This window comes from Octopus bimaculoides, chromosome 1 (assembly GCF_046866305.1).
Source record: "Octopus bimaculoides isolate indiv1 chromosome 1, ASM4686630v1, whole genome shotgun sequence".
Taxonomy (NCBI): Eukaryota; Metazoa; Mollusca; class Cephalopoda; order Octopoda; family Octopodidae; genus Octopus; species Octopus bimaculoides.
Genome location: NC_142928.1, coordinates 66,120,236 through 66,137,515, shown reverse-complemented (window position 1 = coordinate 66,137,515; position 17,280 = coordinate 66,120,236). Strand labels below are relative to the sequence as shown.

General features: G+C 36.1%; 1 protein-coding gene across 1 annotated transcript in view; it reads left to right on the top strand.

Annotated features, from left to right (window-relative positions):
• LOC106870727 (dynein beta chain, ciliary) overlaps positions 1-17,280 on the top strand; it is a 111,022-nt gene that overhangs the window by 82,996 nt on the left and 10,746 nt on the right. The window contains exons 42-52 of the mRNA XM_089351930.1: positions 574-735; positions 3,258-3,491; positions 5,320-5,580; positions 6,750-6,896; positions 7,681-8,484; positions 9,061-9,201; positions 9,421-9,675; positions 10,360-10,620; positions 11,980-12,150; positions 14,616-14,738; positions 15,955-16,148. Coding sequence (XP_089208056.1) covers positions 574-735; positions 3,258-3,491; positions 5,320-5,580; positions 6,750-6,896; positions 7,681-8,484; positions 9,061-9,201; positions 9,421-9,675; positions 10,360-10,620; positions 11,980-12,150; positions 14,616-14,738; positions 15,955-16,148 — 2,753 coding nt within the window. The remainder of the gene's footprint in view (positions 1-573; positions 736-3,257; positions 3,492-5,319; positions 5,581-6,749; positions 6,897-7,680; positions 8,485-9,060; positions 9,202-9,420; positions 9,676-10,359; positions 10,621-11,979; positions 12,151-14,615; positions 14,739-15,954; positions 16,149-17,280) is intronic.

The following is a 17,280-nucleotide window of genomic DNA, read 5'->3' as shown; positions in this document are numbered from 1 at the left end:
AGAAGCCCTATCATAAGTTATATTTTAGAGACTTCTGCATCCTAATAAAAGATGAAGACCACTCAAGTACATTAATGTTATTGGTGGAGACACACAACATAAAATTGAGGAGCAACTCCTGATTGGAGGCGACGTGAGTCCAATCAGCTCCAAGGAGTAGTGGCTCTTGTAGTAGCAACAGAAAAGGCAGAGGAGGGAGACTGCATATCTGTTGGCCAGTGGCTAATGTCTGTGAGTAATTTTATGCCAATCTGTCCACTGACCCTTTTTTTAATGTGGTCTAAAGATGTGTGTGTGTGTGTGTTTGTGTCCAGTAGTGGCACCATTCTAGTTGGTATTTGAAGATTTATCATCTTTGATGAGGAAATCTTTTAAGAGAGAGAACACAAATGGTCATAGATTATTAAGGAGTTTTACTTTTAACTACTGTTGTTAAAATTTACAAGAATTTCCATCTTTAGAATGAGAAACCAAAAAAATGTTAAAACTTTTGTTTCTAATTTTTAATAATAATAATAATAATAATAATAATAATAATAATAATAATAATAATAATAATATACTTTATTTCAGGTTGTGTTATGTTTCTCTCCTGTTGGCCCCACATTGCGAATCCGAAGTCGCAAATTTCCAGCTATTACCAATTGTACAAGCATTGATTGGTTCCATGAATGGCCTGAAGAAGCTCTAGTATCTGTCAGTCAAAGATTCCTTGAAGAAGTTGAACTATTGGCTGTAAGTCAGTTAATTGGATATTTTGAAAACTTGGTAGATAAGCATCAAAAGATGACAATGAGTGTGGCAGCAGTGGTGGCTGCTGCTGCTGGAGGTGATGGTGCTGGTACTGCACTACCCAAAATGGATTGTGTGTTATCATTTGTGCAGGCATTATTCTTGTCAATATCATATTTTCCCTTTATAACCGAACGGACTATGGTACCAATGTTGCTAATATCCTTACCTATACAATTTTGTCCTTTTGTGGACCTCCACAATTCCCTAAATTAATATTTACATTCCACACTGTAAAGTGGTTGGCGTTTGGAAGGGCACTCAGCTGTAAAAACCATGCCAAAACTGATCTCACCTGTGCTTCTGCTAAGCAAAAAACACTCTGTCCACCTTGCTGGGTGGTTGGTGTTAGGAAGGGCATCCAGCCATAAAAAACCATGCCAAACAGACACAGAAGTCTGGTGCAGGCTCCTGCCAAGCCAGCTCCTCTCAGGCCATCCAACCCATGCCAGCATGGAAGGCAGATGTTAAGCAATGATGACGATGACAACTCTGTTTTTATTGTACTAAAACAGCTGAAAGACAAATTTCTCTTTGAATGGGATTCCAATTTATCTATGGATGATTGGGCTAGGTGGTGGTGTTAAAGAAACAGCAGATTAGGTTTACTATGCAATGATTTATTGCCACTACTCACTTAGATCTTGGTGGACTTGGCTGATAAGGATGTGTTGATCATGAACATAATGCAGTACTAGTGACATCATACAAATTAGTAGCTGTTTACCAACCTTATTGACTTGCTTTATTATTAATTAGGAGGAGGAGGAGGAAAAGTGCCTATGATGTTTAGAGGTTCACTGAAGCTTATCAGATTGATGTTGAGTTTGGACAGTATCTGCAGGTTGACATCAAAGTGCAAAATGTTGATGGATAGGGAATTTAAAAGGGAAGCGACTCTGAGGAGGAATGATTGCTGTGTGTGTGTGTGTGTGTGTGTGAGAGTGTGTGTGCGCACACGCTTGTGAAAGAGTGTGTGAGTGTGTGTGTGTGTGTGTGTGTGTGTGTGTGTGCATGTGTTCGAAAGTAACATGTAACACAGATGGAGTAATGAGAAGAAGAGATGAGTGTATCAAGCTGAAGGGATATGCAGTCAGAGGAAAAAGTTGATGTCTAGGTCACAAAAGCAATGTTTGGAGGAAATAATAGTCATTTCCTCTGACTTCTAGATAAAAGCAAATAGGAAATAACACTTACTAACCAAAGACAACAAAAATTTTAATTTTATTACACAGTGGTATTCATGAGAAAAAGAGTGAGAAGGTGTAGCTGTGTGGTTGAAAAGCTTACTTTTCAACTATGTGATCGTGTGTTCAGTCCCACTGCATGGCACCTTGGGCAAGTGTCTTCTACTATAACTTTGAACTGACCAAAGCCTTGTGAGTGGATTTGGTAGATGGAAACTGAAAGAAGCCTGTCATATTTTTGTAAGTGTGTGTGTCTGTTTTATGTTTGTCCACCACTGCAGACAATCTGTGTTTGTTTGTTTACATCCCTGTAGCTTAGCAGTTTTGGCAAAAGTGGCTAATAGAATAAGTATCAATCTTAAAAAAATATATAAGCATTGAAGTCAGTTTCTTCAACTAAACCATTCAAGGCAGTGCCCCAGCATGGCTGCAGTCCAGTGATTGAGACAAGTAAAAGATAAAAGATAAGTGCAAGGGAAAGGGACTGAGAACCAGAAACATGAGATGATGGATGCAGGAGAGAATGCTGTGTTTAACATGTGACTTGTTGATACATGCTGGGTGTAAAGTTGTCATATGGTGAAGGTTGAACAAGCAAGATTTTATGAGAAAGTAGCTAGGTCAGATCTGAGAGCATTGGACCTAAAATAAAAAATGACACAGGACAGCCCACACTAACTGAGAAAAATGGATTTTAACATAAAGACATCTCTTGTATTATGGAAGCACTGTGTTTTCCTGAAAATCTTGCTGAAACATGGAATTTCGTAACACTAAATCCATTTGCCCATTTGTTTCTTTGTTACATAACATATTACATATGGAAGCACTATAAAAATAGGTTTTGTGCTACAGAATTCCACATTATGGCAAGATTTTCAGGAATGATGTATGCCTGCAATAATGATGATGTTGATTACAATCATAAAGATATCAGCCATAGTGGTGATGGTGAAGGTGGTAGTGGTGAAAATGATGAGGGTGATATAATTTAATCATTATCTTTTGATTATTTACTATTTATAAATATGATCTTAGTGATGTGGGTTTTAAAAAGTAAAATGTAATTTAAAATTTTTATCATTCTCTGTTATTGCTGCAAATAACAGTTTACCCCTTTACCATTTAATCAAGTGTAGTGCTTTTTTGTTCACATTGGTTTGAATTGATCATGTATTATCTTGTAAATTCAGGATTTTGATGATATTATTTTTTAATCAAATAGTCTTTGTTTCAATTTCCTGACTTGCTTTTATTTTTTTTCATTTTTCTTTCCAGCCACCAATGAGGGAAGCAATTTCAAAGTTTATGGCCTTTGTGCACAAATCAGTGAATGATACAAGTGACCTTTATCTCCAAAATGAACGTCGCTACAATTATACTACACCAAAAAGTTTCCTAGAACAGATTAAGCTTTATCAAAACCTACTGAATAAGAATAATACCAATTTACAGGCACAAATTGTGCGTCTAGAAAATGGTTTGGAGAAACTTAGAAACACTTCTTCCCAGGTCTGTAAAAGTTCAACAATAAAGAGTTCTATCCATTTTATTAAACTTTTTTTCGTGGCATATGAGTTTAGAAGTTTCTTAAAAATCAAGAATTTTAAGCAACAACTTTTCATTACAAAATTGTACATTACATGTACAATTTGAATGACCCCTGTTAGTAAAAAGTTAAGCCCACTTTTGCATGACTTTTAGGATGACCCTCTTGTGTGTCTGTGAGTTTGTTTACATCTACACTCTATATAAGTTGCTGTGAATGATGTTGTTATCACTTCTGTTAGCAAACTGTCAGCCCACTTTGTTCTTTTGAAGACATGGGAAATAAGGAACCCATTACTTAAAAAAAAAAATCATGTAAAGGTTAGTGACAGGAAGGGCATCTAACTTTTTGATGCTAACAAAAGTTAGATGAATGTGTTACTGAGACATTTTTTTTACAGTTATTAATTAGAAAACAGTTGTAATGAACCATAATCCGTCTGTTGTTATTGTTTATCCTTCACCTAACCCAGATCCTGCAATTTATTTGACTCTAGAGTCTATAGAGTGTGGTGCAATAGGTACAATGAGTGTATCCCTGTGTGACTTTGATAACTCATTGTGTACTGAGTCATCCATTTGTGAATGTATGCATAACTGGAGAACAAATCCGTGTTTACTTTAGTGAGTATTTGTCGTTATACATTGTTTGTACACAATAGCAGCTCTATCACTGACCTGACCTGACGTGGGTGCTTTAATATCTAAGTACCTGATTATCTACAATCCTGGAAATTTTATATCTATCTATCTATCTCTATATATCATCATCATCATCATCATCGTTTAACGTCCGCTTTCCATGCTAGCATGGGTTGGACGATTTGACTGAGGACTGGTGAAACCGGATGGCAACACCAGGCTCCAGTCTGATTTGGCAGAGTTTCTACAGCTGGATGCCCTTCCTAACGCCAACCACTCAGAGAGTGTAGTGGGTGCTTTTACGTGTCACCCGCACGAAAACGGCCACGCTCGAAATGGTGTCTTTTATGTGCCACCCGCACAAGCCAGTCCAGGGGCACTGGCAACGATCTCGCTCGAAAATCCTACGGGAGCCAGTCAGGCGGTACTGGCAACGGCCACGCTCAAAATGGTGCATCTCATGTGCCACCCGCACAAGAACCAGTCCAGGGGCACTGGCAACGATCCTACTTGGCTTGCCGGGTCTTCTCACGCACAGCACATTTCCAAAGGTCTCGGTCAGTAGTCATCGCCTCGGTGAGGCCCAATGTACGAAGATCTTGCCTCACCACCTCAGCCCAGGTCTTCCTGGGCCTACCTCTTCCACGGGTTCCCTCAACTGTTAGGGTGTGGCACTTTTTCACGCAGCTATCCTCATCCATTCTCACCACATGTCCATACCAGCGCAATCGTCTCTCTTGCACGCCACAACTGATGCTTCTAATGTTCAGCTTTTCTCTCAAGATACTTACACTCTGACGGGTATTCACATTGACATTACACATCCAACGGAGCATATCATCATCATCATCATCATCATCACCATCATCGTTTAACGTCCACTTTCCATGCTATAATGGGTTGGACGATTTGACTGAGGACTGGTGAACCGGATATATATATATATATATATATATGTATATATATATATATATATATGTATATATATATAATATATATATATATATATATGCATGTGTGTGTGCACACACACACACCCGTACATGCAAATACGCGCACACACACATACACACACACACATACACAATTTCATTTTCTGGCAATCTACAATGTTACCTTTTCTCTATCTGTATATCTTTTTTTCTTTCAGGTTGATGACCTGAAAGCCAAGCTGGCTGCCCAAGAGGTTGAACTTGCTCAGAAAGAAGAGGATGCTAACAAACTGATAGCTATTGTTGGAGCTGAGACAGAGAAAGTTAGCAAGGAGAAACGCATTGCCGATGAAGAAGAGAAGAAAGTACAAAAGATCAATGAAGAAGTCAGCAAGAAGGCCCAAGATTGTGAAGAAGATCTTACCAAAGCTGAACCTGCCCTTATAGCAGCAAAGAAAGCTCTTGATACACTCAATAAGGTAAGTTGTTATTGGTTGTGGTGATAGCCTCAAATATTTTCATTGTGGTTATTGTTTAATGCATATCTATTCTGACCAGAAAGACTTGTGATAAAAGTTGTATGAGCTGTGACTTTTCCATATTTTATTTCAGATATTGTGTATGTAGGAATACATATTACAATGTGTTGTTTCATTTTTAAGACTGATGGGAGTTTTAGTTGCTGTTTCTAGCAAACCAAACAATCAAGTGGGTAAGGTTGGAAAGATGGATGGAATGGGTGATGAGGGTATCTTTCATTGGAAGAAGTTAGAATAAGTCACAGTGGATGAACCAAGTAATCTGTCGTCATCATCGTTGTCATCACCATCAGTATTATCACCATCATCATCACATCACCACCATCATCATTACAATCATCACTGAACCAACAAGAGAGTCTCTATGTGATTGCATGATCTGCTAGAAAGAACAACCAAATGACATCTTTCTGTGTTGAAAGGAAGGAGACATTGGCTAATGTAGTGCTATTCTATGTCATTAATTTAATAGCATTAGGAAATATAAATATCTGTAAGATAGGTTACTAAATTTCATTATTAGCCTCTCCTTTACTCATATATATACACAATAATCCTTTGCCATATTGTGGTTTATTATTTTAAGTTTATGTCGATTACCCCGTGGTGTTGTTTTGCATTTATAATAAAATAAATATATACAAATTATAAAAATAATTTTAAAAATATACAGTACAGTACTGTTTCTACTTCACAGATTTTCACCTATTGCAGGGATTTTGGAACATAACACCCGTGATAGTCAAGGGATTACTGTATATGTATATATATATATATATTATTAAAACAATAAGTTAAATTGTGGTCATAGAGTTACCAATGGTTTCATATCCACAAAAGCCGCAGCCTTGTGGACAGCTTATCAGACTCTATCCAAAGACGAAAAAATTGAACTTTCTACCATGCTTTCATCCTTTTGGGGTCGATAAAATAAGTAGCAGTTGAGCACTGAGGTTGATGTAATTGACTTACTCCTTCCCCCAAACTTGCTGGCTTTGTGTCAAAATTTGAAATCAATATAATATTATGATATAGCTATGCATATTGATGTACATTAGTTATTTCTTTCTATCTTTTTATATTTCTTTCTTATTATTTTTCATTAAAAGAGTAACTTGACAGAAATGAAATCTTTTGGAGCACCGCCTAGCGCTGTGACAAATGTCACTGCTGCAGTGATGGTTTTGTTAGCGCCAGGAGGGAAGATTCCTAAAGACAGGAGCTGGAAAGCAGCAAAATCTACTATAATGAGTAAGGTAAGGCTTATAGTACCAGAGCTGTTAAACATATACTTTGAATTGTTGAGTGTTACCATAATAGCTAAGATGGTAGAGATAGTTTTGTCCTTGGATATAGCTAAAATTATTGTAGAATATAACCAACCAGAAACTGGATATCTCATTGATATCTTCTGTTTTGTAAACCAGTAAAGTGATTCTCAGCAATTTACAGCTGCATATATAATTATTTTTTAAGACAAAATATCCAAGTGGATAGATTAGATGGAATCCAGTATGTAAAATTAAACTGTGTATATAGCAAAACAATCTTGCAAAGTTAAACTCTTTGGTAAACATTTATAATTTTATAATGTATGAATAAGAAATTAATATGTCATATGGGGTGCAAGGCAACTTCACTAGTGCTGGTGTCATGATAATTACCACCCAGTACACTCTGAAGAGGATATGACAACCTACATGATAAAATGCACCCCATACATACTGTAAACTGATTGGTGACAGGAAAGGCATCCAGCTATAGATGACAAATCACAGAGGAAATATATAAACAAGTTGTGGCCTTCCAAACCACCTAGGAGGACAGTAACTTCGAATAATAACTGGTTCAAATTTTTACAACCTGTCCAACCCATGCTAGCATGGAAAGTGGACATAAAATGAAGAAGATGGATGATGATGATAATGATGCAACTGTTTGTAGATAATTCAAATAGTTAAGTAGGTAATAATTGTATTTTTTAAAATCATTTTTATTTTGGAATATAACTCTGAAAGCATTATTATTATTGTTGTTTAGGTTGATACATTATTGGTTCAGCTGAAAGAATACGATAAAGAAAACATTCATGAAAACTGCCGTAAAGCAATTCAGGCCTACCTCACAGACAAGGAATTCAACCCTGAGTTGATAAGTGCCAAGTCCTCAGCTGCAGCTGGTCTCTGTGCTTGGGTAATCAATATTATGAAATTTTATGAGGTATTTTGTGAGGTGGAACCAAAGAGAATTGCACTAAACCAAGCAAATGCAGAATTGGCCGCTGCTCAAGACAAGCTAGCTGTCATTCAGAATAAAATCACAGAACTTGAAAAATCTCTGGCTAAACTGACAAATGAATTTGAAGAAGCTACAAATGCAAAAATGAAGTGTCAAGCAGAAGCAGATGCTACAAATAAGACCATAGTTTTGGCTAATCGGCTTGTTGGAGGACTGGCTTCTGAAAATGTCAGATGGGCTGAGTCAATCAGAGGACTGAAAAAACAAGAAATAACTCTACCTGGTGACACACTACTCATCACATCATTTGTCTCATACCTTGGATGTTTTACCAAATCATACAGGCTCGATCTCATCAATAAGCACTGGACTAATTATCTGAATTCAGTAAAGGAAATAATTCCCATATCTGAAGGCTTAGACCCTTTGACTTTACTAACAGATGATGCAAGTATTGCTGAGTGGAACAATGAGGGTTTACCTAGTGACCGAATGTCAATTGAAAATGCTACCATACTCACAAACTGCGAGAGATGGCCTCTAATGGTTGATCCTCAGCTTCAAGGAATAAAGTGGATTAAGAAGAGATTTTCTTCAACGCTGAAGGTTTGTAAAAATTGTTAACATATCTTATAGTCATTAGCTGTTATGTTATCTTTTCTCTGCTGCTATTTTGAACTCATATACCAAGTGTCCCATAAGTAAGGAACCATTTAAAATGTACTATAATGTGAAATGCTGCCTTATTTATGGGACATTTGTTCAATTTGCTTACACACGCACACACACACACATACACACACACACACACACACACGCACACACACGTGGGTCTGATATGAGCATGTGTTTGTTTTTAGTGGCATTGAACCACATCTCAAACCTGTAATGTAGCAGTTCACAAAATGGAAATCAATATTATAAATACCAAGTGCAAATACATATTAGAGGTGGAAGTGATGTAGTAAATCAAAAGACAAAACTTTAAGGCAGAGCCCCAGCATGACCACAGTCCAGTGATTGAAACCAATAAAATAATAAAAGAACAAGATCACTAATTTTCATTTAGAATCAACCGATCATTTGTAAAATCCTTTGTGTATCTGTAAATATTAATATGTAACCTTTTCAGTCTGTCTATTTTTAATTGCCCTTTTCTCCTCTTTTTTTCTTTCTCTACAGGTTGTACGTATTGGTCAAAAGGGCTATCTTGAAATCATTGAGAAAGCAATATCTACAGGAGAAACTGTTCTCATTGAAAACCTTGGGGAATCTATTGATCCAGTCTTAGATCCTCTCTTGGGAAGAAATACCATTAAAAAAGTAAGACATATCCAAAAAAGAATTCCTTTTTTGTCTGGTTGTTGGTTTTATTTTTATTGCTTTAATTGTACCAGAAAGTGGAAGAACTTTAGAATTAATGTGTGATTCATTGGATTGTAATGCTATATTTATTTCTTCCTATGGAGAAAACATGAATTTTATTGTAGGGGGAAAAAAAATCATTTTTATCTTAAAATGAAACACTGAAATATTTTCCAGGGACGAGCCATCCGAATGGGAGACAAAGAAGTGGAGTATAACTCTTCATTCCAGCTGATTCTACATACCAAACTGGCAAATCCACATTACAAACCTGAGATGCAGGCACAAACAACATTGATAAATTTCACAGTTACTCGAGATGGACTTGAGGAACAGCTTCTAGCTGCAGTTGTCAGCAAAGAAAGACCAGATCTGGAACGGCTAAAATCAGATCTTACACATCAACAAAATGAATTCAAAATTACACTCAAAGTAAGTTACATATTCTTTAAGATATGGTGAGTGAAGTAGTATAGGTAGTATAAGTGCCAGGTGAAATGAGCTTAATCCTTGTTTTAATACAGTCTTAAGCATGACACATTACTCTACTTAGTTAAGCTTCAGCTAGCTTAACTGCAAAATAATTTATCCTTGCCACTAATATTGTTTTGGTGAACTTTGCCTTTCATCCTTCTGAGTTTATAAAATAAGTTCTTGTCAAGTACTGAGCTGACCCTTCCATTGAATTCATGACTTTGTACCAATATTAATATTGTAATTATTTGAACTCTTAGTCAAGTAACACCATCATATTTACATCAGTCTAGATCTAAAATGTTCACTAGCATAATATAAGGAAATAGATAAATGCATAAAATAGAAAAAATATAAATATACACACATCTTTGTTCCATAAGGTTTATGATACACCCAAAGTTTCCTCATAGATTCAGAACGGTCAGTAGATTTACATCTCAGTAACTTATCTGATTCTTTATAAATGATGAGACCTGTCTTACAGTTCAATAATTGAGCCAGCTCCTTATGAATTACTAGACTGTTACAAATTGCTACATCTCAGTAATTGAGTCAGGTCTATATAAATTGCTATACTAGTCTGTATTCTTACATCTTAGTAATTGAACCAGCTCTTTACAAATTATTTCTATATTCCAGAAACTTGAAGATTCTCTACTTGCTCGATTGTCAGCTGCTGAAGGAAACTTCTTGGGAGATTATGCTCTGGTAGAGAATCTTGAGACTACCAAACGGACAGCGGCAGAGATTGAAGTCAAAGTGGTTGAAGCAAAGAAAACAGAGAAGGAAATCAACTTGGCCCGAGAAAGCTACAGACCAGCAGCTGAAAGGGCATCATTACTCTACTTCCAGCTGAATGAACTGAGCAAAATCAATCCTATGTACCAGTTCTCTCTCAAGGTAAAATTACAGTGCAAGAGTTTTTGTTTTTAATTGATGTTGTTTTTGTAGTAATTGTTACTTGGCTACTGGTCAAACTTTGATCATAATTCTGAGCAGATTTATGATCAAAGGGATTCTAGTTTTATACAACCCTTCCTTTTCTCAGGTGGAACATATCTAAAACTATATTAATAAATGTGTCCCTACCTTTTTTCAAGACAAAAAAGATATGAATTGAAAGATATTTGGTTAATATTTTTAGAAGCAGCTATGCTGAGGCTCCTTTGTTGTTTTTGTAGTTGTAATTGTTTTTTATATATATCTTTACTGAATACATATAGTTAAGATAGTTAAAATATTGCAACAGTTGCTGCTATTGATGTTGTTATTCAGTTTAAGGTCAATCTTAATCTGGAAGACCTATTCTCAAAGACATTTAATCTGTGTCTATCAGTCTTCATTTTACTTAACATTCAGATATCATGTATTGAGAGCAATAATATATTATGGGTCCTTCCTTTTTTAAGATTGCAGAGTATTGTTTCAAGTACAATGAGATTGTAGCTATTAATGTACTAGACAACTAGCTAAGAATTATTTCATTTATATCCCATCATCAGCACAACATAATGTTTGTAGCTAAGATACCTGACGCTTGAATAACCTTGTCCATTGCTGCAGTTTACTTTGACACTAACATAGATTTGGTATTAGGACAAACAGCTCAAAAGTGAAATAAAATGGCTTGCCCTGAGGAAGTGGAAATATTTAAGCATTTCAAGCATTAACATAATGTACTGTTGTAGTCCCTGTGTTTAAGAAGTTTGTTGCATGACCATCTGGTGCTGGTATTGACCTCACTGTTTAAAACTTTGGGTAAGTGTCTTTATCAATAGTCTCAAAGTGATCTCTGCTCTATAAAGGAAATTTGATTGGAAGAAACTATGCTTTCTAAAATAAACATACACTTCATTTTAATGACTATAAGATGTTGCACAAGCACTCAGCTTGTGCACTCAGAGTGCAGTGCTTCTTATAGCTGAAACAGCTTTAAGTTAATGCAGTTAATTATTTAAATCCTATTCCCTTGTCATCTTTCTAATTACATATACAGATAGATATTAAAATATGTGTCCATGTGTATATAGTGGTAAAATGGTGTGTTGAATTGTGTCCATTCATACAAAACAGTAACTTAGCCACTCACTTCACAGATATATGTACATGATTGAAATAAGCACTGGGATCAATATGATTGTCTGAAAATCTTCAGATACAGTACTCTATCATAGCTGTGGATTAATAACTGAAACAATAAAAAAAAAGTATATATTTGTTGGTATTTCAAAGTACTAATTCCTAAAACTCTAATTTCAGGCTTTCAGTGTGGTGTTTGAAAAGGCCATAGAACGAGCTGAGCCAGCTGATGATGTTAAACAACGAGTTGTCAACTTGATTGACAGTATTACATACTCAGTTTTTATCTACACCACACGAGGACTCTTTGAGAAGGACAAACTCATCTTCACTTGTCAAATGGCATTCCAGGTAAACTTACACACACACACACACACACACACATAAACATACACACATACACACACACACACACACACAAATGGTGGGAGGAAGAGAAAACTGGGGAAGAGGAAAGAGAAAGGGAGTAGGGAGGAGCAAAATGAAAGAGGTGGTGGTGGTGGTGGTGACGGCGGTGGTAGTGGTCGTTGTCATTGTCGTGATGAGAGTGAAAAGGAAAGAAATACAAACATTGCCTGTCATCCTCTGATTGATTCATAAAAATAAAAACAAACCTTCTTGTGTATTTTAACATTTCTAAGATTCTAGGAACACTATACTATCTCTTATTTACTTAGACTGAGAAAAAACGTTTGCAATAATATTGGTCTCAAATTTTGGTACAAGACCAGCCAGTTCATTGAGAGGGGATAAATCGATTACAATGACCCCAGTGTTTTACTAGTACTTACTGTAATCAACTCTAGAAGGATGAAAGGCAAAGCTGACTTCAGCAGAATTTGAACTCAGAACATAAAGATGTATGAAATGCTGCTAAGCATTTTGTCTGGCATGCTATTGACTCTGCCAGCTCACTGCCTTCTAAGATTTGTAATAATATTAGATAACATCAAGTAAATATATTTTTGGATTGAACTGTTTGGTCTGACATCATCATCATCATTTAACATTCGCTTTCCATGCTGGCATGGGTTGGACGATTTGACTGAGGACTGGCGAACCAGATGGCTGCCCCAGGCTCCAATCTGATCTGGCAGAGTTTCTGCAGCTAGATGCCCTTCCTAATGCCAACCACTCCGAGTGTGTAGTGGGTGCTTTTATGTGCCACCAGCACAAGGGCCAGTCAGCCGGTACTGGCAACGGCCACGCTCAAATGGTGTTTTTTACGTGCCACCTGCACAGGAGCTAGTCCAGCAGTTCTGGCAACGACCTCGCTCCACAATGATAAATTGTTCCTTTAAACTTTTTTTTAATACCATCCACCCTAAGACTACTCCTAGTCCTATGGTACAAACTTTCTATTTTAAAATGGTCTAAATTAAATAATAAGCCAGCCATCAAAATTTTATGTAAATTTATGTTCTAAACACCAGTTTATTAATGACAATGTTATTTTACTAAATTCTTCATTACTTTAAAGATTAACTGAATCAAAGGCAGTGTTAAAGGTTAATGAATTTTAGATTAAAATTGATTCCATGTCACAGTCAGTTGAAGTAAGCATGTATGTACTTTGAGTTACTTGTTGTACAACTGTGGAGACATCTGGCCTTAAGTAAGACAGCTCAGGCAACAAAAACTTGACGTGGCTTTTATATTGAAAATATAAAGATAACAGAAGCTACTAATATATCAATATCAATCTGTCTGTTTGTTTTTCTTTCTTTTTCTCTCTCCTCCCTCCCTCTCTCTCTCTTTCTCTCTCTCTCTCTTGAAAGAGAGAGAGAGATTTTGATTCTGTGTGATTTACTGATACAACAGACAAAAATAGAACTAACAACAAAGACATAGAAATCAGGTCACTTGACTGGTAAGGAATAACAGCCAACTCTTCCTCAAATTACATCTTACAGAAAGGACACAATATACGATATATTTTGTTTATTTTTCTGGTTAGATTTGGAGGAAGGGGCAGTGCCTGTGGTCTTCACAACCGCTCTGAAATCTCTGAAATTTATGCCCACAATGTTTCACTTAAACAGTTACAAGCATACACCTGCAGGAAACAAGAGTTGGGAGAATATTCCAAAAAGATGACCTTCTTGAGAGGAAGGGCTGAGTGTATGGTTAATATGGGGCCAGGGTATTGGACATAGCATATATGATGTGAGGAGGGAGAGACAAGTGAGTCAGGGCTGTCTGAATGGAGTTAGCACAAGACTAGCCAGCTCTAAGAAGAAAGGGCCATTATAGTTGTGGTAGACAAGGCAGAAAGAGGAACAGCACATTTGTGGACTAGAAGCTGCAGTGTGGGTGAAGTAGATATTGTACTCCTATATATATTTATAAGATGAGATGATCATGGCTGGAATGCCTTGGATTATGGATCAGCTCAATCAGGGATGATTTCGGGATTAAATAGCAACAACTAAATAATAAAAGTCTCAAATTTTGTTACATGGCCAGTGATTTCAGTGAGAGGGGCTTAGTCAATTATATTGATCAAAGTATTTGACTAGTACTTATTTTATCAACCCCAGAAGGATGAAAGGCAAAGTCATCTTCAGTAGAATTTGAACTTATAATGTAAAGAGCTAGAAAGAATGTCACTAAGCATTTTGTCTGACATGCTAACAACTCTAACTAATTAATAATGATTTCTTTATGTAATTAATTTAATTCCAATCTAAATAACCAATAAAAGTGTTATTTATTGCAAAGAGAGTTTAATATTTCACAAACAATTATATTTTCTTTTTGATTTTATAAGGAAATCTCTAGGAATTTAATAACACAGATATTTTTCAATTTAACAGATTCTACTTTTGAAGAAAGAAATAAATGCAACTGAATTGGATTTCTTATTACGTTTTCCTTCTATTCCCAACCTTACCAGTCCTGTTGACTTCATCAACAATTTAGGATGGGGCGGAATCAAGGTATGTAAACACTTGCAAGACTTTTGTCATAAAATTTAACTATATATGGAAAAATAAAATATTTCTTTGTCTCAGTCTCTGTGTCTGTCTGTCTGTCTGTCTGTCTGTCTGTCTGTCTGTATGTATGTATGTATGTATACATGCCTACATACATATATATACATACATGCAATTCATTTTTAGAGCAGTGGATCTCAAAGCAGATAAAGCTATAGATAATAGCATGCAAATATTGGGTTTTAAAATCCCTTGGATAGAAAAAGTAGAAGACTACTTGTAGGGTATGTAGATTCATGTTCCCTGGGTAGCCTTTGACATTTTATATCCAAGGTATCAAAGAGTTTTCTTAACCCAATATTTTCATGCTATTATTAGCACATTATTTACTTCAAGATTCGTTATTCAAGAAAAGAATTATTTCACATCCTCTTGAAGTTTATAAATTCTAATAGCATCAACGATATATATATATATATATATATATATATATATTAATAAATTATTAATAAATTATAGGGTGGCAAAGAAAATTTTAGAAATTTTACTTACCACCAGTGGTCTAGCGAGAGTAAAAACAGTCAATAGACTATGTATTATTCATTAGAAATGCAGAGACGCCTATAATTTATTAATAATGATAAAATTCTTTTTGGATGATTTTCTGTAGGAATTTCGGCATTTTGCATTTTTGTATTTGCTGCCGATTAGGTAAACCGTAAATACGCGGTATATTTTGAAAAATTAGACATAAAAAACACGAACCATGCTGCGTACTGATTCGTGCTTCATATGTTGTCTGGTCAATTCTGCTGACGATAGTCTGACCTTGTAAGATATAATCTTTATCTTACTAAAATTGACTTGAAACCATGGTACAGAATATAGATTGGTAAAAGTTTTTATTTTTCATTTCCTTTCGAAATTATCCCTAACTTTTGTGGTATGTAGTATTTTTGCTGCTATTTCTAGCGAGTAGATGTCCTATTATAGGCGTCTCTGCATTTCTAATGAATATATATATATATATATATATGTAAAAGGTTGAAGGGGAACACACGAGTAGATATATATATATATATGGAAAAAAGACAAAGTAGAAAATGCTAAAATATTTTTATAAAGAACATTACAGTACCGGTTTCGATCCTTGAGATCTTTTCAACAGTAAATATGAATAATAAATTTTTCAAATGAAATCAATATTATATTCCTCTAGGCATTGGCCAGTCTTGAAGATTTTCGCAACTTGGATAGGGACATAGAAGGCTCTGCTAAAAGATGGAAGAAATTCGTTGAGTGTGAATCTCCAGAAAAGGAGAAGTTTCCTCAGGAATGGAAGAATAAAACATCTCTTCAGAAACTTTGCATGATGAGGGCTCTCCGACCAGACAGAATGACATATGCAATCAGGTGAGTTTCAACAGGTAGCTTAATTCTTGTGACATTTCTTGTTCCTTTAACTGACACTCTGTCAGTTATGATGACAAGGGTTCCAGTTGATCCGATCAATGGAACAGCCTGCTCGTGAAATTAATGTGCAAGTGGCTGAGCACTCCACAGACACACATACCCATTAATGTAGTTCTCAGAAAGATTCAGTGTGACACAGTATGTGATAAGGCTGGCCCTATGAATTACAGGCACGTCTCATTTTTGCCAACTGAGTGGACTTGAGGAACGTGAAATAAGTGTCTTGCTCAAGGACACAATGTGTCACCAGGAATTGAACTCACAACTTTGTGATCATGAGCCAGTTACCGTAACCATGCACTTGTTGTTTCTTTGACTCCTTGATAAACACCATTTTTCTCTTCTTTCCAGATACTCCCATCCATCTTTATACAATACAGGGTAGCCATGCATCTCCTCTAAAGCAAGATATCCGTGCCTCTCAACTCCTCACATAAAGCCTCTTCCTTGTCTACTACAACTCACTCAGTCAAGGGCTTTTTTTTCCTTATTCCTTTTCTTTGTCTTGCAATTTACTTGGTGACATCACTAGTGCCGGTGTCATGAAAGAAGCATCCAATACATTCTGTAAAGTGGCTGACTTTAGGAAGAACATGGAAACCATGCCAGAGTATACAATGGAGCTCAGCACAACTCTCCAGCTCATTGGATCATGTCAAACCATCTAATTCATGACAACACAGAAGGCAGACAGATGATGGCGATGATGACAGTGGTGGCAGTGGCAGCAGTGGTGATGATGATGCTGCTGCCACCACTGCTGCTACTGTAGAAGCATTGTTTTACAGTGAGATTATTTTCCTATTGCTAATCATTATCTGTTTTTCAAGGTGTCACAAAGTGATGATGAACCCCAAACCATCTGTTTGGGCAGTAAACCGGCTATAATAACTGATTGCTAAAGGCACATACACTGATTTCCAAAGCTCCTCTGTTTAGCGTACCTTAACCCACAGGTATTCTTTTTACTCCTATTACAATGGCTTGTACTCCTCTCAACTAAGAAACTATGAACCAAATCTACCGAAACCCAACTTATTCTCCTCCTCTCACCATCTCTATTGTATATTAC